At 41.0% G+C, this 26,333-nt stretch overlaps 4 protein-coding genes across 5 annotated transcripts; 1 reads left to right on the forward strand and 3 right to left on the reverse strand.

Annotated features, from left to right (window-relative positions):
- Nucleotides 1–284: 284 nt before the first annotated feature.
- Nucleotides 285–5,551, reverse strand: ptcd1 (pentatricopeptide repeat domain 1). The gene is made up of 8 exons (XM_034231367.1): nt 5,093–5,551; nt 4,251–4,391; nt 3,796–4,014; nt 3,614–3,715; nt 2,237–2,908; nt 1,640–1,756; nt 1,176–1,358; nt 285–762 (listed from the first exon to the last, which is right to left on the reverse strand). Exons 1-8 carry the CDS (start codon nt 5,549–5,551, stop codon nt 526–528), a joined length of 2,130 nt encoding a protein of 709 aa, XP_034087258.1. The 3' UTR covers nt 285–525.
- A 6-nt stretch (nt 5,552–5,557) lies between these two features.
- LOC117556133 (stonustoxin subunit alpha-like) lies at nt 5,558–10,469 on the forward strand. The gene is made up of 4 exons (XM_034231368.1): nt 5,558–6,131; nt 7,058–7,118; nt 8,044–8,088; nt 8,271–10,469. Exons 1-4 carry the CDS (start codon nt 6,129–6,131, stop codon nt 8,789–8,791), a joined length of 630 nt encoding a protein of 209 aa, XP_034087259.1. The 5' UTR covers nt 5,558–6,128; the 3' UTR covers nt 8,792–10,469.
- fbxl18 (F-box and leucine-rich repeat protein 18) lies at nt 9,215–16,135 on the reverse strand. Its single transcript, XM_034231365.1, has 7 exons — nt 15,894–16,135; nt 14,668–14,865; nt 14,148–14,497; nt 13,300–13,435; nt 11,569–12,644; nt 10,922–11,140; nt 9,215–9,809 (listed from the first exon to the last, which is right to left on the reverse strand). Exons 1-7 carry the CDS (start codon nt 15,945–15,947, stop codon nt 9,653–9,655), a joined length of 2,190 nt encoding a protein of 729 aa, XP_034087256.1. The 5' UTR covers nt 15,948–16,135; the 3' UTR covers nt 9,215–9,652.
- A 1,872-nt stretch (nt 16,136–18,007) lies between these two features.
- Nucleotides 18,008–22,337, reverse strand: actb1 (actin, beta 1). Of its 2 annotated transcripts, XM_034231549.1 has the most exons (7): nt 22,071–22,337; nt 20,665–20,790; nt 20,314–20,553; nt 19,552–19,798; nt 19,235–19,426; nt 18,928–19,109; nt 18,511–18,654 (listed from the first exon to the last, which is right to left on the reverse strand). In XM_034231549.1, the coding sequence occupies exons 2-7, from the start codon at nt 20,785–20,787 to the stop codon at nt 18,511–18,513; spliced, it is 1,128 nt and encodes a 375-aa protein (XP_034087440.1). In that variant the 5' UTR covers nt 20,788–20,790; nt 22,071–22,337. The 2 variants fall into 2 exon arrangements, with proteins under 2 accessions (XP_034087441.1, XP_034087440.1); XM_034231550.1 differs by lacking the exon at nt 22,071–22,337 and having other exon boundaries at nt 18,008–18,654; nt 20,665–20,787.
- Between the last annotated feature and the right edge of the window lie 3,996 nt (nt 22,338–26,333).

The following is a 26,333-nucleotide window of genomic DNA, read 5'->3' on the forward strand; positions in this document are numbered from 1 at the left end:
GCTACATTTATTATATATTAAAACCAAATGTTTGTTCGATAACATTTTTAATTGAAATGTTACCTTTTGTCTTTATCACTATTTCTTCATATTATCTATTTTACTCTGTATATGTGCCTATGTACCCCTGATGTCCATGTTTTGTTTGTATATTGTGTTTGATGTACATACTGTATATATCTTCTTGAATAGAAAACAAAATATAAATATTCTTTAATAGTATTTTGCATTGCACTGCACAAAGGCCAGTGAATGCCATAGTTTGCTCCAAAAAAGACCTTACAAAATGTTAAACAATTTTAATATAATGTAATTCACAACCAAGATAATGCTACATTTCTCAAACTATTTATTTAAATTGCAATATAAATTTCAATAACATCACACTTTGGAGGAAAACGCTTTTGCTTTACATCAACTGACAATGGGTCCATGAGCTACAACATTAACCCGAAGTCCATCCAGGGTTACACAGCTGAAGGCAAACCCACCGAGGAGATGAAGAGACATTTTCAGAGAGTGCTGTTACAGAGCATCGCTGTGCGTCTTGTCCTTGTTACGAGAGCCATATCTCCTGCCTGCTGCTTTCTGATTACTCTGGCTCTTCGTCAGTCCATCTGCAGCGTCTGTGTTAGGCTCCTCATCCTCCGCCTCAGGCTGCAGCTCCTCCTCAGCGCTCTGACCAGGCATGAATCTCAGCCACTGCTGGTAGAAACCACGGAAACCCTCGATATGCACCAGGTAGTTGTTTCTGGACTTGTACTGGGATTGTTGGGGAAAGAAAATTAAAGTGTAATGACGCAAGTGCCAGAAACGCAAAATCGAAACCTAGGCCAATTCAACCAAATCTGCCGAACTATACTGACAAAATGTAGAATGGAATCCTTCAAGAAACACAACTGACTTTAATCATCATGTTGTGCATATTTTTTGGCCACTTGAGGCCAATATAATAAGCTAAAAACGCAACACTGACATATTATCACCCTGTGAACATATTATTCTTGACTTTTGTCAATTAAAAATGATTGTGCCATGAAGACTAAACAGTAGAGTCTTGAAGATGTTTTGTTGAGAACAAACTACGCCTCTACTCATCCACACAGATGTGTGTTTAGCTCAGGTGTGTACTGAATACTTGGTGGACCTCCCTGATGTACTGTGCAGATATTTACCTGGTTATAGTTGGGAGGATATTGTGAGGCAAACTCCAGCTGTTTGATGATGACTTTATTAGGGGCCACCCCCATGCTTGTCATGCTTTTGAGCAATGTTTTGAGGTAAACGTAATCCAGTCTCCGACTTGCTCGGCCAATCAGAGCAGAGAACACCTGGACATTAGGTTTGAACCCTGCTTCCTGCAAAGATCAGACATGTAAATATGAACAAAAACAATTAGTATTACTAGTACAGCTCAATACAATTACTGCTGATATAGAGTCATCTATTCACAGCTATGTTTTATTTATTTGTTGAACTTGTTCGTATTTTTGCGGATTTGTTTTATATTTTCTAAATATATGAACAATTTCAAATATGTTTCTACATGTGTGGAAGGTGTTGTCCGTAAACACAAGTAATACAATTAAATATAAATAAACATAGATTTTCTATCCTTGATTATAGAAACATGACTCACCTCCATGTCTTTCAGCAGCTGCAGCCCGTCCTCCTGTCGCTCACAGCCCAACGCTAGACTCCCAAAGGTCTGCACATCCACACTTACATTACGCTGTCGCATCACACTTAACACACCCTGGAAAGAGAAAGAAATGAATCACAAATATGCACACACACTTCAAAAGGGTCCCTTCAGTTCAATCACCAAGTAATGGTATGTATTTGTTCCTCTGTAGAGTGAGGAAGATGGGGTCTGCTTCATTTCTCACAGCACCTCACTGTCAACAGTTTTCATAGGGACGATTTCTTCAATAGAATGTAGTTCTTGTGAAAACTGTTCACAGCGAAGTCAGAGTGTTAATAACAGAAGTGGGGTAATAAGTACTCACAGTCTTTACCAAAGTAGAAGTAGCAGAAACAGTGTAAAATAAAATTGCTCTGTTACAAGTTAAAAATGTAAAAAAATAAGTAAGGAAGCATTGATGATCCTTTCTTAGCATTTAGATTCAGATCAGCTCTTATTTGTGTTGCCAATTGAAAACGTTCAGGTCATTTTACCGAGTCAGGAACCTTCCTTAGCAAAAAGACGATTTGACTGCAGTCAGTGTGTTTGTACCTTCGCCTCCTCCAGGTCACCTGTTCTGGCTGATCTGCGAATCACAGAGTTAAAGAACGCAACGTCGAGCTTCACTTTGTGCTTCTTGGCGACCCTCAGGAGCATCTGCAGGGACTCATATCCCGGCTCCATGGTGTCGGCCAGCAGCGACAGGGTCTTCAGGTCCGGACTGAGGCTCTTAGCTTCCATCTTCTCCAGGAAACCTTTAGCTCCTCCGATGAGGGCGAGCCTATCTGCTGCTCCAGCTACGGTGCCGAGGGAGACCACAGCAAGCCTCTTACCCTCAAAAAGGTCCAGTAGGTTAGGGGGTGTAGAGTCTGCTGCTAAGTCCACAGGCAGTGGGGACATTTCTATTTGTCTGACTGGCACCAAATGGCTTGAGTCTTGTTTTATGTTAGACTCTTCTTCGCTGCCTCTGCCGTCCTGCTGACTGTCACTGCGAGCATCAGGCTGGAAACACAGCTGCCTCTCCAGGAGGTCAATGTTTAGGAGCAACTTTTCTGTGGATTGTAACTTTGACAAACGTTTCTCCTCGTGCCCCTGGTCGGGCTTCAGCAGCACGGCAGAGGTCTGGGCAGGATCGCCAATCCCACAATCCCTTGCAGTTCGCAGCAGCAGGTTATAGTTGTATGTTTTCGGAAGAAGCCCTGATCTCAGCATCTGGCGCCAAACCTGAAACACAATATTTACCGAGTCAATTTACATCCTGGCTTTGGCTATGACATGTTTTAAGTTGAATGCAGCTGTTTGTAGTACTTTTGCCAAAAACAATTACCCCTCGATGAGAACATTTCAAATGGAAATCAAAAATAAATAAATGAAAAAGCATTAGTTACAAGATTTAATGTTTATACTAACTACAAATATAGTCTGGGTTTCCAAAGAGGACCAAAGTAGTACCGATTTCATCTGATTTGGGTTTAAGGATTTGTCTATCCAACTAAGGCAAAGAAACCCTGACTCTATTTTGCAGTTGCAATCTGTGTCATAGTAAAGGAGCCTTAACTTTTAAACATGTTATGTACTAATGTGGTTAGCTGGCAATTTAATTTAAATAAGGTCTGTGGTTGACACACATTCAAGAGACGGATCACGTTTGGTTCAGTCGGATAATCTCCACATGTCTACCCTACTTTTATAATCATAAATCTATCGAAAATTATAAAAGTAGGGTAGACATGTGGAGATTATCCGACTGAACAAAACGTGATCCGTCTCTTGAATCTGTGTCAACCACAGACCTTATTTCAAGCTATTTTCCAAAATCCTATGGAGAAATTGCATTGCTTTTTTGTCGAAGGAACCCATGCGCAGCTTGCTTCCGGGTTTTAGGATGCGTCACTGTGGCACTCTATAACACTTGTATCTTGTATCTACCTGTAAAGCCAGTCTGAATCCAGTTTCTTTGTCCTTCAAGCATCCCATCAGCAGGTAGTGAAACGTCTCCTGAGTTACAACATGGCCGTTTTGTAGCATCTCCTATAAAACAAGTAAAAACAAGATTCAGTGAACTCATCCTCCTTCAAAATGAATAAAAACGTAGTAGGCCCATCTCGTACCCTGATTGTTTGAATACAAGCTTGAAGGTTGTTTGAGATGGCGTGCGTCTTGAGAAGCGCGTGGTACGTGATGGTGCTGAGGGGGACGTTTATGCGACGGAGTTCTTGCTCCAACATCAACGCTTGCTGGAGCCCCATTTTTTTGTATGGCGTCTCAGCGCAGGCATTGAACAGTGCAGTGTAGGTGGCATCATTAGGAACCAGACCTCGCTTCTTCATCTGGAGAACACACACATAATATCAATCCATACATAAGAAGTGTGTGTTTGTCTAAGCTTGTTACTGTAGGTTTAAAATACAACTTGAGGGTTATATTGTAGTTGTATCATATTGACTCTTGATAATATGTGCTTGCTTTTGTTCAAATAACATAATATACTCAGGTTGAACACAACTTTATGACCTGGAGTGTCATTTGGCATGTTGATCAAAAGGTATAAATAAATGATCCCTACATCATTGTAGAGTCTGAAGGCCCTCTTGAGTTGTCCAGCTCGCCCACAGCCTCCGATCAGGATGGTGTAGTTGAATTCCTCCGGCTGCAGCCTCTCTCCCTTCAGCATGTCTCCGCTGAAAAGATCTATAGCCTCCTGCAGCTGTGACAGGGAAAATAATGTTTACACACAGAAGAAGGTGAGAAGACTGTGATAGCCAATTATCGCCAAGCTGATGTAAGGCAAAAAGATCCTGCAATTCATTATACTAAGCATCTAGCAAATATTAACTTAGTATCTCAAAAACAGTGATACATCTCCATAAGTCATTATTTTTTAGAAACTTAGTCGGTAATTCGAGATAAGTCATTGTTTTGTATTAGAAAGTCATTGTTTTGATCGAGTCAATAGTTTGAGCAATTGTCTTTGCTTTTTTAGATAGTATGTCATCATTTTAAAAACGTTCTTATTTTGAGTTTGAGTTACTGCAGTATACATTCCACTGTACAGGATGTTTGTTTATCTTATTCTATGTTAGTACACTAAACATGTATATAGTTTTCTTCTTCTTCATGATTTACACATTGGTCTTGCAACATTCTCTTGGACTATTTTATTTATCCTCTGGTTCTTTTTGCACTATTGTTCTTATTATTATTTTTAGTGTTGTATCTTATATATCTTTATGTTGCATTGTTGGAGGAGCATTCGACTTAATGCATTGCCTTAACTACACTGAACCTTTGAATCTTTAATCTTATTTTGCAATTCTACGCCATCATTTTAACAAGATTTCTCGGACTGAATTACAGGATGTATTTTTGAATCACATTTTGCAGACAGTCCAGGTTAAATGAACTCACCTTGTTTACTTTGATCAGCTTCTTGCACTCTAAGAAGTACCAGTACGGTGTGTTTCTCCTGGCGGTCCTCGGGTAGGGTTTCCCCACCTCCGGGTAGTCCTCCGCCTCTTGATGCTTCAGATCCTGCAGGTCAGGGCTGGTTTTCCTGAACGACCTCCTGGAGGATATGTCGGTGGAGAAGGCGCCGAACTTCTCCCGTTTCGTGGGGTCGTCCTCGGCTGGAGCTAAAGGGGAGTCCAGAGGCTTTGTAGCTCCATGTGAAGCGGCTGACAGGGACACCGATCTGGCGGATAGCAGGTGCCAGGGAGCCGGTGAGAGGAGTCCTGATGACCGGTGTCCACCCTTCAGATTCACGGTCTGGGTCGAGCTGCTTTCCGTTAAAAACGGGGACAACTTTGCTAAACGGGCCGAGACTCTTTTCCCGTTTCGAATGCAAGAGCAGACGACAGATGTTAACATTTTTGACCGATTTTATACAGCTAACTACAATATAATTACCGTTGCTTTAAAAAAGCAAACTAAGCTGCGTATCTTCTGTCATGTTGCCTGAGTGCACCACGATGCTTCAATGACAAACACTAGCCCAGACCCGATTAATAGATATAGTAGAACGAGGATAAACTACTCGTCTAGCAATTTTGTCCTTGAAATGAATCAGCAAGGACAGTCTTTGAGTTTAAACATTGTAAATATCACATTGTTTAATTATGGGTAGTGTAGATAGTAGGAAAAACCTTAATCTACACTGGATTGGATTTCCCACTTCGATCAACGACATCAGTGATTGATTAGTATGTCTGAGCCATTGACTTCACATGTGGTCTACGCCCCTCCCCTCAGCTGGTCATAAAGTTGACTTTAGCGTCCCTTCCTCATGACATGTTGAGCTGGTTGAGCAAGGCTTATTAAACTCATTTAAAGACTGGTCTGAATAATTTCAGACAATGTTTCATAGTCGTTACAGACATCCTGGATACGTTTTACCAGCGTTACATCATTAGAAGAGAGAGACGGAGCTACACCACCACCAGCGTCAATGGTAACATAGATTCAACTTTAATATTATGCAATTCATTACACACTCATAATATAAATGCTTTTACTAGTTAATATGTATGTAATTGAAAAACTTTATTATGTATTATTTAGTCTCCCACATAAAAGGTCAGCTCTAAACTGTAACCATATGTAACAGACAATACATATCACGATTCACAATTCAAAATGATCTGAATTGGAAAATCAAAATAACAGAATGTCTGATTGTCTGAGCCTCCAAAGTTTGGGGTCAATATCGTTAAGTAAAGTGAGTCAGGCAAAAGTACAATTTAATGGATCATTACTTCACTGTCAACATTGAATACTGTGCAGAGGATTATTTGAATACGTATTAAAGGGTGTGGCTGTTAATGTTGGACTCTTTCTAAAATCCTGGCTATGGCACTACGAGTAGTATTTGCAAAAAACAAAGTCAAGAAACCTTTGACATTCCAGAGGTAGAAAAAAAGAACAATCACACATGTTCAGCCTATTGATTGGAAATGAACGTATCCAAATGATCCACACATTATAAGATTATTTCGCTGGATTTGACCTTCGGAGTGCTGCTATATTTCCTGTCTTTGTTTTTAGAAAATATAGTCTTTGTTGTTTTGGCTCCCAACTGAATTTCAGTGCACCTGTTTCCTCTGTACAAGCTGCAAGTATTACTCTTTGTACCCAATCTTAACAGCTGTTCGTTGTGACCATAGACTGTTGTGACTACCTCAAGCATACAAGTAGTTCAATATCAAACCTTGATGTTTTGTTGTGCAGTGTTTTTTTAAATACTTCGAGTGTCTTCAAAATACATAGTTTTATCACTGTTTTTACTGGGAATACAGACAAGTATATGAGGAGAAGTGTTCAGTCCTCAGGTTTAATCACACAGTTTATCACAGTTTCTTGTATTCTATCTTTCTAAAGGAAATCTCTGCACAAGACCAGCAAGTTCCACCCTCCTCTCCCGTGTCCACGCCTGCTCCTGGTACATAGCACACCAACCTTCAGCACACATGACTGGACTTTGTTCCATACAACATATTACTGTTATCATTTATCTGATTTCATTACAGCTATACAGTAATTTGATCTAATTATGTTAGGTTTTCAATGTGAATGGTTTTGAGGAAATTGTTACTACATTTATTAATATATTGAATCAGTTTTTAGTTTGAATCAATCGCATTTTCATTGCTTTTTTGTTATTTTTTACATCTGCCATTTATGTGATACATTTAAACATATCCGTATTAATAGAGTGTGAATGATTTACACTCTAGCCCAGTGATTCTCAAATGGGGGTACGCAGACACCTGGGGGTACGTTGGGGTACTGCAGGGGGTACGTGAGATTTAAAAAAAGAAAAGGTTAATTAAAAAAATAATCTAAGTAAAATAAGTTAAATAGAAAACACCATTTTATATAAAACATTCCTAAAACCACCAAGGGGGTCCTCATATAAATCAAATGTGTGTATTGTATTTTATAGTTTTTCACAATAACATATTACTTAAATTGAAAAACTCCTTGGAAAAATCTGTTTTATAAAAGTGTTATATTTTTCATGCATAAAATGAAAATATCCTTAGTTTGTTGTAATGCATACCACGAAGGAGTTAATATATCACACACTGAGGGAACATCACTATATTGTAATTATTTATATAGGCTTTTTCGATCAAAAATGTTCGGGATCGGTCAGGAGGTACTTGGCTGAGAAAATGTTTCAAAGGGGGTACATTACTGAAAAAAGTTTGAGAAGCACTGCTCTAGCCTACATACTAGCACTCCCATGTTTTCTTCTGAGATACGTTTTTTTTTAAAATGGTAACATAAAGCTCTATTTATCAATAAGACTCCTAATTTGTGTGTGTGTGTGTGTGTGTGTGTGTGTGTGTGTTGTCAAACAGATGATTTATTGACAGAACCTCAGACCAGAGCAGACCTCTTACAATGTGAGTCATCTTTTCTATCTTAAAACCAAACCGAAACAGTCTCTCTTTACTAATACTGTAATCCTTCACAAATCCTGATATATATATATATATATGCCTGAAATAAAACACAGTCACACATCAGTTTGAAGTGTATAAAGGAAATGTTGACCATCCGTCTACTTCTTCCTACTGTCACTCAGATTACTGTCACCTGACCCTGGACCCCAACACATTGTACAGAGAGATGGTTCTGTCTGAGGGGGACAGAAAGGCAGTGCTCACAGATTTGGTCCAGGAGTATCCTGAACACCCGGACAGATTCTCTCACCTCTATCAGGTGCTGTGTAGGGAGGGTCTGTCTGGGCGGTGTTACTGGGAGGTGGAGTTTCAGGGGTCTGTTGAAATAGCAGTGGCCTACAGAGACCTAGGCAGATCGGACTATTATTCAGAATGTGCGTTTGGCTGCAACGACAAATCCTGGAGTTTAGACATAAACGGGAATGATACATGTTTCAGACACAATGATGAGGAGAAAGCAGTGCCAGAGCCTCAGTCCTCCAGAGTTGGCGTGTTCCTCGATCACAAGGCTGGGAATCTGACCTTCTATTGTGTCTGTGAGTCAACGCTGCAGCTGCTGCACAGAGAAGAAACCACGTTCACAAAGCCGCTCTACCCCGGACTGTGGCTCATAGACACCGCCCAGCTGTGTGATCGGGAATAGAAGTACAACCGAAAAGGGTCTCGTGGTGGACTGAGGAGGGACATTGTGCCCTCATGTTTGAAAAAGTGCTCTCTTGTATGCTGGATGATAACGTGTCCTCTACGGTGGCCCAGTGTAGAATAAATTGTATTCAATTGGACCAAAGTGTCAGTGGCCTGCAGTCCTAAAATGTCTCTCAGAGACTCGAGTGTTCTTATCAGGGTATGTTTACATGAATAAACACATCACTTGGATATATGAACAACACTTTTTGGCAAATTCCACCTCCAGAACCAAAAAGATTGATGTACATAGCACCTTATTTGTTTTTTTAACCACAACTGAGTGAGAACATGTGGGACCATGTTCAGTTTTTTAAATATCTTTTTATATAATGAAAAAAAACCATGAACATATAAATGGTACACACACAACAATTACAAATAATGTATATGGAGTTTATTACAACATAATTCGATTCAGATTTCCTGTAAAAGTATCTGAAGAAATACATCCCTTCATTTGTATTTTTGGCACTTATTTTCAAAGTAGCAGAGTGGTGAATTAACAGACATTGTTTTTGAATGAGACAATGGCACTCAGTGTTAAATGTCTTGGAACAATAAACTAAAAACTCCCTGCAAGTACATTTCTCTGCAAAGACCATCTTTACTCTGTCATGTAAGTGTAAACGATTACAGTTGAAGATTTTTTTGTAGCGGAGCTGGCAACAGTTATTAATGTAACAAATCACACAATCTAGTATCACTGTGCAGACGACTGTCAAGTCTTTACATTGTTGAATTTTATTTCCTGCAGAATAAAAGTGGTCTGAGCCTCGTAGCTCTTGAGCACCAATCACACTGAAGCTTTCTGGAGATGTCACAATGGTGATAGATGTGGTGGTTGGGCCACGTGACTCTGGAACAAAGTGATTCTGTCCAGCAGTGTGAGCGGGATATCTCTGATGACTAAAGTCAGGTCCTCATGCTGTAATGGATAGATGACCACGCTCAGGGCCGAACGCTCCACTGAAAATCTAAGAAAAGACACAAGAAAAGTTCAATTTGAGATCCTGTTTTGACATTTAAAAGGGATATAGTTGTTTTGTTTTTTTCAACCCGAGGTTGGAGGAGGTACTTAGAGCCATATCTACAGTAGATGAAGGTCAGCATGCCCCCAGTTTGGAGAAACCAACCAGCACTGTTGCAGATGGTGTCTGCTGAATAACATATTTTAACCCACCTCAATCCGATATCACATTACCGGAATGCTATATTTAGAATATTTTCAGCACTTTAACTTGCTGTGTAATAGAACAATATTATACTCACTTACTTACTTACTTAAATAAAATCATTGTGTGATTCTTATTTGCTAATGTTTATCTATATATACTTATCACACTTCTTAGCTAAGCTTGGGAAAATTCCTTATTAAGAATATGTGTTGCAATGTTGTTAGTTACACTATGTGCATGACCTTCAACTCAGGTGAACTGAGAACTGATATGGCCTCCCTACCTCCCTAACTTCCAGAATGCTCCTTTCATTATCACCAAGCGTCACCCCTCCCTTTGTCCTCTCTCTGTGTTAAATATGCAACCCAGACTCTATCCTTCGTCTTTCACTCTGCAGACTGTATGCTCTCTGTATGACTGACTGAACTTTCTTACAAGAAATAAAATACAACAAAGACAGCTGAATGGTTTGATTCTCTATCCACATTTGATAAATAAATTCCCGCCATAGCTGTTAGACAGAACTCTGAGAAACTGAACCTGTTATCTGCTGTATGCTCTCTTCAAAGCCACCCGACTCCAACTATAAATGTAATGTTTATGTTAAAGGTCTCTGGTTGCATTGAAGAGCAAAGATAACTGCAACAGTCCACCATTGTATAGAGCGACCTGATGGCAAGGTAAAGCAGTGAAAATATTCTGAATATAGTGCACATTTAAGCTTAAATTCCTGTTTTAGGTGGCTAAAATAGGTTTTGCTGCGTCCCACCGTCCACACTAGTACACTGCTTTGCCTCCGTGCCTTAGCTCCTGTCATTTTTGTAACTAGGGTCGTGCAGGCCTCATACAACCCCGCTTCAAAGATCCCTCTAATGCAGACGTACAGTTTGTCCTCACACACAAGCACTAACCTGTTCAGAAGAACTTTCTGCAGTGTGCGACATGCCACCAAAGTGCCGCCCATGAACATATGGCACATGATGACGTGGCGGCATCGCTCCATGAAGTTTTCTACTGCCAACGGGTCGAAGGTGCCGCTGCGTGAGATAAGGCAGAGACGCTGCAGACGAGAGCAGCAGGACAGAGCCTCGAAGAATGACTCGTTGGCATTCAGGTAGGGCTGCTCTAACCTACAACACACAGACAACCAACGTTCAATTAATCAGAACAATGAGCTGAGCAAACACATGAACTCCTTTCATTAAATGTGATTGGACTAACTGGTTTGTTGCCCTTAATACTGTAGTGAATATAATATATATATATATATGTTGGGGCCACGTTTAACATAAGCAAACCTCTATTAAAACAACCATTTACAACATTTCCCAAAACATTTATCTAGTGCTATTTCCCCAAAACATGCATTTTAATTGAGTTGTGCTATTGTTTTACGCAGATCCCATTTATGAATTCAGTCAAGAATATTCTCTGTTTCTAGACTCTGTGTCTACTGTGTAGGCTGCGAGAACTCAAGGTAACGTGTTTAGTTATTGATATGCAAATAATCAATTTGTGGCACAGTGTCACAGTAAATGAAGGGTACACATCTTCTAACCTGAGTTCCTGTAGCTGTGTGCACTGTTTAAGTGAATCCAGCAAGGCAGGGGAGTAGTTCATGGTCTTTAGTGAGCCCATGTTGGCGAGGGATAAAACCCTGAGGTCTCTGCACTGCTGGGTCAGCTGTACCAGCCCTGTCCCTTTCAGGACCCCAGGAAGCCCCGCCAGACTCAGACGGCGCAATCTAGGCAAAGCCTCAAGTGCTGCTAAGTGTGCGTCGCCGACTCCTCGCGCCCACTCACACATGCCACGAGGCTCCACACTGGCACGAGTGCAGGGCTCGAGCCGAGGCAGCGCGGAGACAAAACCGGGACCGATGACTTCTAAGGTTTCTAGAAAAGGGCAGCCAGCTAACAGCAGAGAGAGCCCCGAGGTGCTATCCTCTGAAAGAGAGGACTCTAAATCAGGCTTGTAGTTCTGGAGCCCCACCCGTGGATTCTTCTTTAACCCCAGGAACAAAGGGGAGGGAGTGTTGTTTATAGAGACTTGATGTGTGTTTAAGCTGTCTGACAGGGCGCAGGCAGGCAGTGTGAGAGAGCGCAGATGTGTGAGTTTGGCCAAGCTGGCACACAGGTGTGTTTCTCCACCCTGCCCAGGTGAGCTCTCGTGATGGTAGTGTGTGTGCATCAGGTTTAACTGTCTAATGTTGGAACAACCAGCTGCCAGGCGGCTCATAGTCTCAGGAACCAGCTGATCCTCCACACTCCTGCACTCTGAGTAGAGGACCTTGTTGATCCCGCTGAGGTTCAGGCTGGTCAGCTGCTTGGCGTCTCTGACTCCTCCCTCCAGCAGCGACTGGAACACCTGCGTCCACAGCGCCGGGCAGCGGCTGAAGCTCAGGTGCTTTGGGCTGTTTCCCTCCAGGGCTCGCTTCAGGGAAAAGGAATCCAGCCAGGAGCGAGGGAGCTGCAGGGCCTCCAGGTCGCCCCCCTGCCCGAGGCTCTGAGCCAGGGAGGGGGCAGCAGGCCAGTGGGCGGGGTTCGGACCAGGAATCGACACAAGGAAAACTCTCAGACGTTTTGGAACGTGAACGCTGAACACGGCCAGATAGAGCAGGAGCAACGTCTGGTTTACCTGAGGGGAACACACAGATACACTCATAAAGTCAAGATGTTTACAAACTCATAGCAAAAGTTGATGAACCCATCTTTCAATTACTCGACTAATATAGATTCTGAATATTTTTTTAACCGTTTCAATACTCATTTAAGCACTATTGGTACGACGGGTCCAGCAGCGCTCTCTTCTCTCAGACAATTGCTCACACAATGGCTGCGTTGGCCACATAATTAATAATACTGTATTTGTATTACCTGCTGCTATCTGTCCCCGATGTCAGCCTTGAAATGATAGCGATGCTGCTTCTGCAGATTGGATTCGCTGCAGACTGATTTGGGTCTAGTTGGGTCTCCCTACGTGTTTTGACTGAGCTCTTTGCCCTTGTGTGATTGTGTGAATTATATTGTCTTTAATTGTTATATGTCTAAAAGTGTGTTTAATGTGCTGTTGCTGTCTTGGTAGGCAAGGCAAGTTTATTTATATAGCACCTTTTCAACACAAGGCAATTCAAAGTGCTTTGTAGGCTGGTAGGGAGTCTCTTCTAAAGGAGATGTTTAAACTCAATGAAGCTCCTGGTTGAATCAATTTTAAATTAAAAACTAGATTTACAATATGCAGGGTGTAGTACCCAGTGTATGCTGCAGACACATGGGAACAAACCAAAGCTCACCTCTCCTGGAGCCAGCCTGGCAGTGAACTCCTCCAGCTGTTGGTAATGTGGCACACTGCTCTGACCCATCATCAACTGGCAGCAAACACCGATACCTTCTCTAGTCACGTCTGAGATGTCAAACTGAAGCATCAGCCTGCAGTGAACAAACATTCAACATTGTAGCAGTGAAGTAAAACAGCAGCAGTAAAACAAAGCCATAAGACAGGAAAAAGAAGATGAATGCCTTAAAGGTGGGGTAGCTAATTCACTTCAGAAAATCTTTTTGTTATATTCCATGGAATCCCGATAGCAATGACTACATTAAATGCTTTGACAATAAATAATAAAATGTCATCTGTGGAAGCCGTGGCGTTGTAAAAAGCACGACCAATCATCTGAGCCGGCCCGGCTAAAATAACTGGATGGCCTACCTGCCTGTCAGCCTTCCATCTGTGCACAAACTTATCTCGTGCCCTCATTGGTCATGTGCACATTCATGTGTGTTGGAGGAGGGGCTCTGTAAGGAAGTCTGAAGGAAGGGGCAGATTTTTTTTGGCTGCGTACTTTCAAATCCTAGCGCACTCGAGCTGCTTTCTCCATTCTTACCTACCCTACCTTTAAGCTCAAACAGTGTATGGTTTCTAAACTCAACCAATCAATATGAGAGTCTTGTTAGTCAATTGTTCTGCTCCATTCTGTACATTTTACATTTCTTAAGAAACAACATGGTGCATAAACATTATAACTTGTATCCAGATGATCACATAAAAGTGTATATATAAATCAATATTGCGTTGAGTGTCAAATAGGAAGTTATTCTGGACAAAAGCCTCATGTGAAACCTCAGTAATCGCACAGATTCTTACTTGCGTAGTTGGGCGCAGCATGGCACCACACCATAACTCGGTGTCAGCAGTGTCTGTCTGAGCTCCGACAGGCGGCTCAGAGAATCCACCGCCTCTGAACTGAGCTGAGCAGAGTTGAAGCCCGGCGTCACATCAAAAGCGAGGGATCTGAGCAGAGAAAGGGAGGAGAGGAGACGGGAGAGACGCAGGGAAGTTATGCGACAGCCGGTGACATCCAGGTGTGTCACTCCTCTGCAGCGAGCCAGAAGCTCCATCGTAGAGCCAGACAGCCAGTAGCAGCCATTCAAGCTCAAAGACTGCATGTGATTGGCTAGCTGCTTCAATATGTAGCGGACCAAAACATCGTCAGCCTGGAGAAAACAAAGAGCATTTTAATCAAATTTCCATCTGTTGAAAGTATTCCACTGTGTTGATTCGATTTTGTTTTTAATCTAAATATACAGAAAGATCCTCACAAATGCACAAGATCGAAGATTCATAGAAAACTGTGATAGTTCTTTTACTAAAATAAGAGTCTTACCTGATACTCCTCAGACAAGCTGACGTTTGTGAGCAGGGTCTTATCATGGCACAGTGTGTGTAACTTGTGGCAGACGTTGGCCACATTCTTCATCAGGTCACACACTGGAACATGGCGGAGAATGCAAAGCAGGATCTCATCAGACAAATCTGACATTCCCACGGAGGTAGAGGACATTGTGTCCTCGTCAAATACAGCCTGAGACAGACAGTAAACAATGTCACAGTTTAGTGCTTTTAGACCCTCTGTGTAACAACTTTTATTTCAATTAGTCTATGAAATTAAAACAAGAGTCAACATTTCCCCAAATATCTATTGTTCCACTACCTCCACTCAAAATAAATGACAAACAAAAACAATATCAATATTTGTTTTCCTTTCTGTACATTCATCGACTAGTCTATCAATTTATCAACATTGCTCTACAGTCAACCTTTAAAAATAATGACCAAGATGGACCCGCTGCTTCTCTCATATGGTAGCAATAACTAATTATTGGTATTTCGTGTTTTAAGTTGAGGATAGAGAAATAAACTGTTATTAACACACTAGATTATGCCTGGATGATATGCCCATGGTATCTTTATTTTCAATGCTGCAAATCAATGCATGGTACTGCTTAATGGCAACACTGGATTTTTAGATAATGTCCATCTAAGAAATGTGTGAGTGTTTAATTTGCTTTACTTGGCAAAGTCAGCTATTCATTTTTGGTTATTTTAATTCATAAACTTTTCCCTCAAAATTGTGTTTGAGAATATGTTATAAATGACAATGAAATGTATCAATTTTGCCATCTCATATAACGTTATAGTTATAATAAGGTAAACCACACATTTGTGATGACATTACTACGCCAAATCAACACGATTTAAAGTATAAAATATATTTCAAATATAAAGCCTGTGAACCCAGATACAAGGCACTTTGCAGCAAGGCACAGATATTACTATCATTGTTAGCACCAGCCCAAGTGTTCACTGTCTTTCTCCTCACATTTACAACATCTGTATTATTTAACAATCAAGAATTGCACCAAATCACACGTCTTTTTTCTAAGCTATCTATGTAGGTTTAATTTGAACTGTGTATTAAAAAGCAGAAATGTGGGTGTACCCTGGTCCAGCCCATAGAGTTAGCGTTAACATTAGCTAGCGTTAGTTGAGTTCCTCAGCGTTACCGTTAACTATTCATGCGGGTTTTTAGAGGTTTGTCGGGGAACCCACTTGTATAATTTGTCGGTGCATGTCCTCTGATATCCCTCTCACGATCCTACTCATGATCACCAGGATTTTAAATTTTATTTTAGATGTTCATCCAGCTGGGTTCATGTTCCGAGGAAGCCGCTCCACAGTGAACCACAGGCGGTGTGACACCCGGCCGCTGACAGGGCGGAGAACGTTCACTGCTGCACACAGACGGACCTCTTACAGTGAGGGACACACTTCCTGTCGGTCGAATCCCATTTTCATTTACTTTTTTAATTAAAACAGAATTAGGAATGAGTAAGTATTTTTGCAAAAATACTTCATCCACAAAGGCCTCTTCCTCAACATTTCTCCAGGATTTATTAGTTTTCTTAACTATACAAATTATCAATTAAATGTAGCCGAATTCAAAAAGCCCAGCTGTTTCTTCCACTCACTTTAATTTCTGATTTTGTTTTATTTTATTTTTTCTGTTCACAATTGCCCTTAGTTTGAATTAATTTAATGAACACTGCTGGGGTGGGCCTGTTTCTGATGTATTTGAAAAAAAGTTCAATAAAGTTTCCAGGGAACTAAAAAAAATTGCATCTGTTCATTTTTTTATATAGAAATATCTTACAGAATTATAGTAATTCCTCTTATTTAATTTTTTTAATAGTACTTATTGAACACATGTACATCTTATGATAGTAAGAAACAGTGCAACATTCCAACATGACATGCAGAAGGTGACCGAAATAACTAAATTAAAACATAAACGTAAATAACTAATACATTTAGAAAAATAATAATATTTAAGCAGTTTTTATGATCAATATTTACAGATCAAAATATTTGAAAACATTTTTATATAATGAAGGGGAATTCTAGGGGCCTAATACCTTTTGAGAAAAAATGAAGCTTAAACAAGTTTAACTCAGGATTTTCCTGTGTCGGACACTCGAATAACAACCCTTGTGTGTTTTCTGGTTTGTATTGGTCTTTAGACATAACAGGTGCATTAAGACATTTTGTTTAACCTCTTCATTCCTTTGCGTTCCTTCCCTAATAATCACGTCACTATCCAGAGAAGAGGATTGAATTGAGTTGTAGTCTGTTTGTTTTTTTAAGGTGAGAAACTGCTAACGAGATGGAAAATTACCTCAGGGCTAAGCAGTTAATAGTGAAGTTCTTATACAAGTCTTTACATTTGCACTCGGACCTGGTAAAACCAAGAACATGTACTGTAGGACTCCCAAATAATTTTATCTAACATGACATCCTAACAATATATTTAATATACAGCTTCAACAAATTCTAATAAATGTTGAAATGCTCATCCCGAATAAGGGAGTTCCTTTATGTATTTTATGCTGACCTTAAGGTGTGAAAGGTGCAAGTTTTTTTTTGTTCCTGTAGTTGAATGTTGTTTTCCTTTTACACTATAAGACGATAGTGACTAACAAATGATTTAGCATAGTCAAGTTGGGTATGGAAAATCAAATGTTTATTAATTAAAGATGATACTAATAAATCTCAAATGGAACTGGACCATCATTGACTTCTTTACAGCAGGGCTATTTGTGACAATTTGATCCTTAGATTTGTGAACAAATATTTCCCAAATGTTATTTAAACTTTGAATTGTATAAATGACTGGAACTTCTAACAGTTATGAATGAAGACATTAAAATTGTGTAATGAGTCTCGGAAGTTAAGACAAATCAAAATACTTTGTTGGAAAAATTCACAAATAGGCAAGATTCAAAGTTCTTCCAAAACTGTTTTTCTAGTCAAGTTCAATTTTGTAAAGAGACATTTGCCCTTGTGACAAACAAAGTGAACACAATATTGAAGCTTGAGTTTCTTTAGACACGAAGTATATAGCTTTTGCTTCAATTACCGTTTTTGACTTGATAAACATGATTTAATAAAATCCATTATTTTGTTTCATCGTGTCATACAGACTGTAACTTCAATCCTGTGTTGCTAGAATGACTCAATGATCCTTGAATCTACTCTTTTACACAGTGGAAACTTTAATTTTTTAAGACAAATGCCGTGTGAAGCTTAACAAACAGAAGTAATATACGAGCGATTTAAGTTCTCTTTGTGAACCAAGCTGAGCTAATAAAGACCAGGCACACTCAACAGAATTTCAGACATGTGCGATTTATTGGGTTGTTGTGTACAACAGAGGCTTGCACAAACCTTCATACAAGGTAGAAGCTTTGTCTTTTGCATAATGACAAAAACAAACTGGACCAAGTATTGTTTAAGGCTGAAAGTACAAAAACAAAAGATCGCATAATTTACATAAGCAATACTACAGGTCTGTTGGGCAGTGAGCCCCACCAGAGAAGAAACCTTCATAGAGGCAAATAAGGTGGTGAACAAACACATCTGGAATGACATACACAAACACAAGAATGGACATCATGTTCCACACATTCACACCGCATGGGACGCTCTGAACTTCCTGCAGAGTTTCTCCCCATCAGGGGGCTTGGTGTCATAGCCATAGTGATGAGGGAAAAACTGGAAGAGAGTGTTGTGGGCTCAGCACACACCAGTGTGTTGGTGCAGGAGTGTATGCAGAGCCAGTCGTTTGGGTTTGTAGCAGTGTGTGTTTTGGGGAGGGGACTGACAAGTCTGTTTAGAAGCACTTCCTGTGGACAATGCTGGGGCCGGACTCATCGTACTCCTGCTTGCTGATCCACATCTGCTGGAAAGTGGACAGGGAGGCCAGGATGGAGCCACCGATCCATACAGAGTACTTCCTCTCTGGGGGAGCAATGATCTGCAGAAAACATGGTGGCAACGTGTTAAAGCATCCGTTTGTAAACCAACTTATATCCTGCAAATACTTGAAGTGTACAGTTAAAGACAATTGAGGCTGTCATCTTGTGCTTTGGCACCACTACAGGTAGGACAAGTTAAAAAACAAGCAATAGGGCTTGAATATTGCATTAGCCATGTTTGTACACTAAATGGCAGCTGGGGTAAATAGCTTTCTACAACATTCTTTGCCTGTGGGAGGATGCGAGTAAAGGGCAATGAGGAGGAGTTATACCTTGATCTTCATGGTGGTGGGTGCCAGGGCAGTGATTTCCTTCTGCATACGGTCAGCGATGCCAGGGTACATGGTGGTACCTCCAGACATCACAGTGTTGGCGTACAGGTCCTTACGGATGTCGACGTCACACTTCATGATGCTGTTGAAGGTAGTTTCATGGATACCGCAAGACTCCATTCCTGTGAGACGGTGTGAAAGAAGAAAGTAAGTTTGTGTTCAACATACTTAAATTAAAGCCCAGTTCTTGCTTCTACAAACTGAATATACAAGTATATTTTAGCAGATTCTTTGTAATTTCTCTTACCAAGGAAAGAGGGCTGGAAGAGGGCCTCAGGGCAACGGAACCTCTCGTTTCCGATGGTGATGACCTGTCCGTCGGGCAGCTCGTAGCTCTTCTCCAGGGAAGAGGAGGAGGCAGCAGTGCCCATTTCTTGCTCAAAGTCCAGTGCAACGTAGCAAAGCTTCTCCTTGATGTCACGCACAATTTCACGCTCAGCTATAAGACAAGAAAAGTAGAGCCGCAACATTAGTAAACTCTTCGCTCGGCAACTATCATTTAAGGAATCTAATATTCATTTTTTTTGTATACATTTAGTTTGATTTCAGTGTTTGTAGTCTAACCTGTGGTGGTGAAGCTGTAGCCCCTCTCAGTCAGGATCTTCATGAGGTAGTCCGTGAGGTCTCTGCCAGCCAGATCCAGCCTGAGGATGGCGTGGGGCAGGGCGTAGCCTTCATAGATGGGCACTGTGTGGGTCACACCATCACCAGAGTCCATGACGATACCAGTGGTACGACCAGAGGCGTACAGGGACAGCACAGCCTGGATGGCCACATACATGGCAGGGGTGTTGAAGGTCTCGAACATGATCTGGAAAAGAGGAAACGAGAGATGAGTCATTGAACCAAGGAGTCATAATAACCTGGAGTAAGCTAGAATGGGTTAGTACAGAAAGGCACTGCACACTGGCCTGGTTTTGTTTTGAGTAGAAACACCATATTAAAAACTAGTCACTTCAATAAACCTGTACTTAAGTTTAGTCACGTTTACTCTTACAGATAGTGCAGCAATCTGCGCAAACATAATCTGTTGAATCATGCAGGCACCCGTGTAGTTGGAGGCTTGCCATCTACTTTAGAAAGTCTAAAAAACACACACCTAATTTAAAAGACCATGCTGCAAAGACAACAACATTCCTGATGCATTACATTGCCAGAGATAGAAACCTGAAGCCTCCACAGAGATGAAAATATCAGCACAGGATAGAAGAAACCTGGAGATTTAAGGAGCAGGAGGAAATTGACAGTTTGAGCAGAGGATGGAAACATGTAGGCGAGCAGAGAGTTTCCCGAGGGGATTTGTCAGTGTATGTCGGCGCTCCTTACCTGGGTCATCTTTTCTCTGTTGGCCTTGGGGTTCAGGGGCGCCTCTGTGAGCAGGACTGGGTGCTCCTCTGGGGCAACTCTCAGCTCATTGTAGAAGGTGTGATGCCAGATCTTCTCCATGTCGTCCCAGTTGGTCACGATACCGTGCTCAATGGGATACTTCAGAGTTAGGATACCTCTTTTGCTCTGGGCTTCATCACCAACATAGCTGTCCTTCTGGCCCATACCAACCATCACACCCTGGGAAAGAGAACCAAAAACCAAGTTACAAACAGCACAATGAAAGGCAATGCAGACAATATTTCAAAGCGTTTGTCATTAATGATTTAAAAGACAACTCAGAAACTGTACCTGATGTCTGGGACGCCCAACAATGGAGGGGAACACAGCACGGGGAGCATCATCTCCTGCAAAGCCAGCTTTGCACATACCGGAGCCGTTGTCAACAACGAGGGCGGCGATTTCGTCTTCCATTTTCTGAAGAGGAGGGGTGAAAGGGGGAGAATATTTAAATCAATATGGAAACAATGACTACATTTAGTATAACAAGGAGTCTTGAAATATGAACAGACAATGCAGGAAAGTGTGTATCTAAAAGCAGTCCCATTACATTTCTGCAATATACAAATCCAGATGTTTTTGATATTATAGAAAATGGTTGTGTTTCTCTTTTTTTCTAACAGTAGTCCCATGTGCCCAAATAATTATAGTATGATAAGGAGTTTTTTGCGACTCTGAAATGTCTTCAAATGTTTGTCTAGTTAACAACTCTTTAAAAAAGTCTAAATCTCAGTAGCTGGAACATAGGCCGATGGGTTTAAACGTTTAAACTGATGCTGTGTGACAGTCAGTTACATCTGGAAACATCAAGGCTGTTTAAAGCCTCGTCATTATGGAGACTGGACGCTGGATGTCGCAGTGGCGCAGGTCCAGTCCAGATCCAGGGCTGAAACAAAAGGCTGATTCTCTCTGGGTCTGGCCATATAAGGCAAAAGTGAGTACAGCTCAGAGACGGCGGTGGCAGCCCCGTGTGTGTCGTTACACCCAGATGACACCGACCACTCCCTTACACCGGGATCACCATAACTGAATTAACCATGCCCACATGTTTTAATTTTAATACATCCGTTTAATTGTCGACGTGAATGAACTTCCGTGTTGTCAGTCTCATCAGGTGCATCTTTGTGTCGTGCCCATCAAAAGATAATGTGACAAAACTACTGACATTAGGTGTAACGTGATCTTTAACGAAATATCACATCAACCGTTTTTTACCATTTCTAAACGCCCATGAGCCCATTCAAACTAAGTCTTTTAGGTTTAATCCGTCTAATCTGCCATCAGACTGTCTGTTTGAAATCGGAGACACCAGACACCGTGCCAAGGCGTGCATGTCACCGAGACGATGAAGGCAGCCTGATTTGTTAAACTGGTGACAGCACGTCGTAACCGGGTCATTTCACACCATCTGCTGAGGATAAATGACAGCATTGCCAACATATTTCTATAGTTAACAGTTACTGGTGGCATCTCCTCAAACTCAACCAGTGTTTAATCAGAATCACAATGAATGAAAGGCAACGTAATGCAGCAAATGTCAACTAGAAGCTTCAACGATATATAATGCTTTAAATTGAGGGAAGTCACCCAGATAACTCACACATAACTTAACCGGCTAACTAAATTAAGTTTGCTGGCTAAAGCAAAACTTGAACGTAGGTAAAAAGCACTCAAAATAAGCTTGCATATTGACTTACCTGTTTGAGGAAGGGTTATCGGCTTTGGGAAGTCTGTGAATGAGGGTTACACTCCGGTAGGATGTCTGAGTTTGACTGCAATAGAGGCCAATGATGTGCAGGGTTTTATCAGAGCCGGCGCTGCAGCCCCTTTCCATATAAGGACAACTTTCCGCACGGTGCCATCTGATTGGTCCGTCCGCCTCCACTGGGTGTGGCGCATGCAGATATCGCTCCTGCACTTTGACAAGAGAAGATGGGACAAGCAACAGGAACACGAACCTAAACCCTACTATCAATACTATCAATCTGGGGTCGAGCAGTACAGTTCAATAACATACGTTTGTATTTCCCCATATGTCATTACAATGATAACAGCAAGTGGGATGATGAGGCAATGCACTTGTGCTAGAAATCACTGCAGAGTCCTTGAGTATGAAACAATTAGCTTCAATGTTATTTTCTATTGAACTAATTAGAACACCTTTATGTTATTAAGTCTAGCGTTTTATAGTTGTAATCCCTGATACATTATCCACATTGGGGACATGGGGAGATTAATAGATTTGTGAGCCCCTGGGCACAGACATGCTAAAAGGGCCCACCACCTCTCCTAAAAAGGAGCAATACAGTTAGACTGTAAAGTTATTTTACCCCTCTTTGTGTCTCTGTATAGTCATTTTGTGTCTCTTCCTGACAGCATAATACGTGCATCTTGGAGTGACAATTTGTGTGTAGGTAGGCCAGGGGAGCCCTGATTTTAGACTCTGCTTGATAAAATTACAAATAAAATGCAAATTCACTATGACACTTGGACGAGAACCTTTTGACTTGCAAATGATCGATACCTTCCACCCAAGCCCAAAGACTAAATGAAACTTTATCTCAGGTCTTGCCTGTTTTAGGGACTTGCAAAACAATGTATTGGGCCTGTTTTCCTAGTAATCCACCCATGACAGGGAGGGGGCCTACATATCCTGATTACACAAACTCTCCACCACATTTTGCATATAACCATCTTATTGTCTTCTGTTGTAGCCTCTCGTGCATTGGAGGAAAAACGCAGAACATCAATGATTCATCTAATTCAATTGAAGCACATAAGGGAATGCAACAGAACTAGGCTGAAGCATTTGCATATTCATGGCAGACACTTGTGGTAAGCAGTGCCAGGACATCATAATCTCAGGGTCACTGACAGCACCGTCAACACCCTGATTAACACGTCTGCCCTGGCATACCAGTGTGTCACACCACACACACACACACACACACACACACACACACACACACACACACACACACACACACACACACACACACACACACACACACACACACACACACACACACACACACACACACACACACACACACACACACACACACACACGCACACACACACATGCAGAGCAGAGTGATACTGATACATGTGGTCAGGCATGTTTACAGCAAACACTCAGTAGGCTGTAAATCTCTTATGCTCATCACTTGTAATGTTTAAGTGGTCGGGGGCAGATTAACCGTGCCTGCCTCAATGAGTTGCGATACATAAGTGTGTATTTCTGGAATGTGACTATATTTGGTGTCAAATGAAAATATTGTGAGGCCTGATACAATTGTTAATAAGGAATGGCACCTACTCAGACAAGCATATTTGTATACACTCATCCAAATATGTCCCCAAAGACTTGTGTGTCTCCAACCTGCAATACGTTTTCATGTTTATTTTTTGATAACACACTCAAGTTGTCATGCAAAGCTCATCTCATAAGTTGACCGGAGACTCAGAGTGGGTGGGTCAGGGTGCTGCTTTAACTCAATAAGGGCACTGGACAAAGACCCATACACTTACAAGTAGTGACTTCTCACTGGCTCTATGTGTTCCTAATAAGGATATATAGGAGCCAGTACAGCAAAGGAGACAGGAAGTAGTTTTCATAGTGTTTTACTACATGCAGATGAATGCAGGAAGTGACCACACAGACCTACAAACACACACAACTGGCCTTGTGTAAGATCATCCAAGGATAAGATAGTAGGGGGTTGAGTGAGCTCATCAGGGAATTGGCGTTATCCTGCTTCAGACAGACACAACACACACGCACACACACACACCACTCACACACCACACACACGCACGCACGCACACACCACTCACACACCACACACACGCATGCACACACCACACACACACACACACACACACACACACACACACACACACACACTGGGCAGGACAACCATCCCTTTAAGAGTTCCTTTGGATGACGTCCATATAAGGAGATATTGGAGCTGGTCACATGGGAGGAAGAATGCACTGCTCATGTCATGTGACCAGTCTGAGGAAATGAATGAAACTCCCTTTTTAAGGATGTATGTGTGAGTGTGTCTGTGAGCAAATGTGCATGTTGCTTTAGGTTTAATTTCTGCATCCTTAATTCCCAGAGATGTACATGTATGTACTGATGAATGATTAATACACTCTTTGTCAGCACTACAAATCATTTGATGCGGCTGTATATGTTCTGCCTTTTTGTATCATCTTTCTTTGTGTCTATATTTCACTTCTGCTTTCTTCTTTGAACAATTGTATCAACTTTTCAAAACCTGCAGGTACTGTTCTTGATTATTTTCTGATATGTTTTAGAACGCCTTTTGTGACCCTTTGTCTATGGACTAAAGATGAAAAATAGACTTATGGATAATTCTGGCTGCATTGGAATTTGTACTTAGTAAATTACATTGTACCTTCTCTCAAACAAAGCTACATAAAATGGTATCACCAACATTTCTTAACTTGTTTTTTGTTTTAATTTTGAAATAAGTGACTCCTCCCTGACAGATATTTTCCAATGTTTCCTCTCATGAAAGTCCTCAAGCAATTTCATTATTATGTGGCGTGCGTGAATCATGTATGCATTACAACACACAAACACACACATGCACACACTTATGAACACACTTCCTGCATTGCTCACTCACACAGTCAGGGAAATTCACAGGCCTGGCTCTTGGCTCTGACTAAGACCGTATATGGAAGAAGCTAGCAGGTAGCTTCTGTCCACTTCTCACTCATCCCTATCTCTGGCGCCCTCTCTCCCTTTAACAAACGTTCACTCTCTTCCTTCATTCACCACATTTCCCCTCTACCCGTTTCATTCATTTCCTTATTTATTTCCGAGGACAATGCCAATTATAGGAGTGCAATGCAGTATTTGCCTGTTTCACTCTCTACCAGTTTGTCCCGGTCATTTATGGCATCACATTCCAGCAGAGGTTCACACACAGCATCAAGAGGTGTGGCTTGTGTGAGTAAGTGTGTGTGTGTGTGTGTGTGTGTGTGAGTGTGCTCAAGTGAGTCAGAGAGAGGAACAAAGGTATGTGTAATACTTTGTCAAGTAATATTAGAAGATACAAGTTCCAGACTGACAAATACAAGTTCACACATCAAACTAATTCCCCGGCCTCTGATTAAGCAGTGTGTTATTTAATTAAGTTGAATTTACAAAGACTTTACAGTGGTTTAGGCCCACATAGACCCCTTCATGTCTTTAAACATATAAGCCCTCTCGTTTGATTTGATATTCTGTTCACCCATTACCAGAGTTCAAACTAATCGTGGAGTATCATCATTTATTTATTATGTACAACATGGAGGTTGAACCATGGCCAGCTCGGGAGCCAGAGGAAAAACATTGGCCATTATAAGCAAAATATTCTCTCCCATAGGTCATTTATAACAATAGAGTATATAAGATCAAATCATTTTCCCATACCCCTTTTAAAAATAGATTTATTTCAACTAGTGTAATTTGTTTATTTTTTATTTGCTTTATCAGAATATGATTAAATTAGCATGATCAATTATCAGACAGGGCACCATGATTAGGTTCAGTAATAATGTGGGCCACACCTTAGTTCCGAGTGTACTTTAAAACTGAATTATTAAACGATGTACAAAGAACAACCTGGGTTAGTAGTACACTTAATCAATGTCCGCCGAGAACAAACTTGTATATATTTTGAGTACAAATATTTAATTTAAATATTTTGTATTCTTTATTTGCGTTTGAATGGTTTATACTTTACTATCTGTGAAATGTTTTTAATGCATTGTATAGAGCACTTCCACTGCCCTTGTGCTTGAAAAATGTGTACATGTTTGTACTTCACGAATAAAAATCTTTGTCATGCAATGACCTCAGAGTAGAAAGCACAGTATGTTTAAATGCAAAAGAACGGACATTTTAACTGCCAAAAAAACAAATAACACATTTATTG

This window comes from Gymnodraco acuticeps, unplaced genomic scaffold (genome assembly GCF_902827175.1).
Source record: "Gymnodraco acuticeps unplaced genomic scaffold, fGymAcu1.1, whole genome shotgun sequence".
NCBI classification, from domain to species: domain Eukaryota; kingdom Metazoa; phylum Chordata; class Actinopteri; order Perciformes; family Bathydraconidae; genus Gymnodraco; species Gymnodraco acuticeps.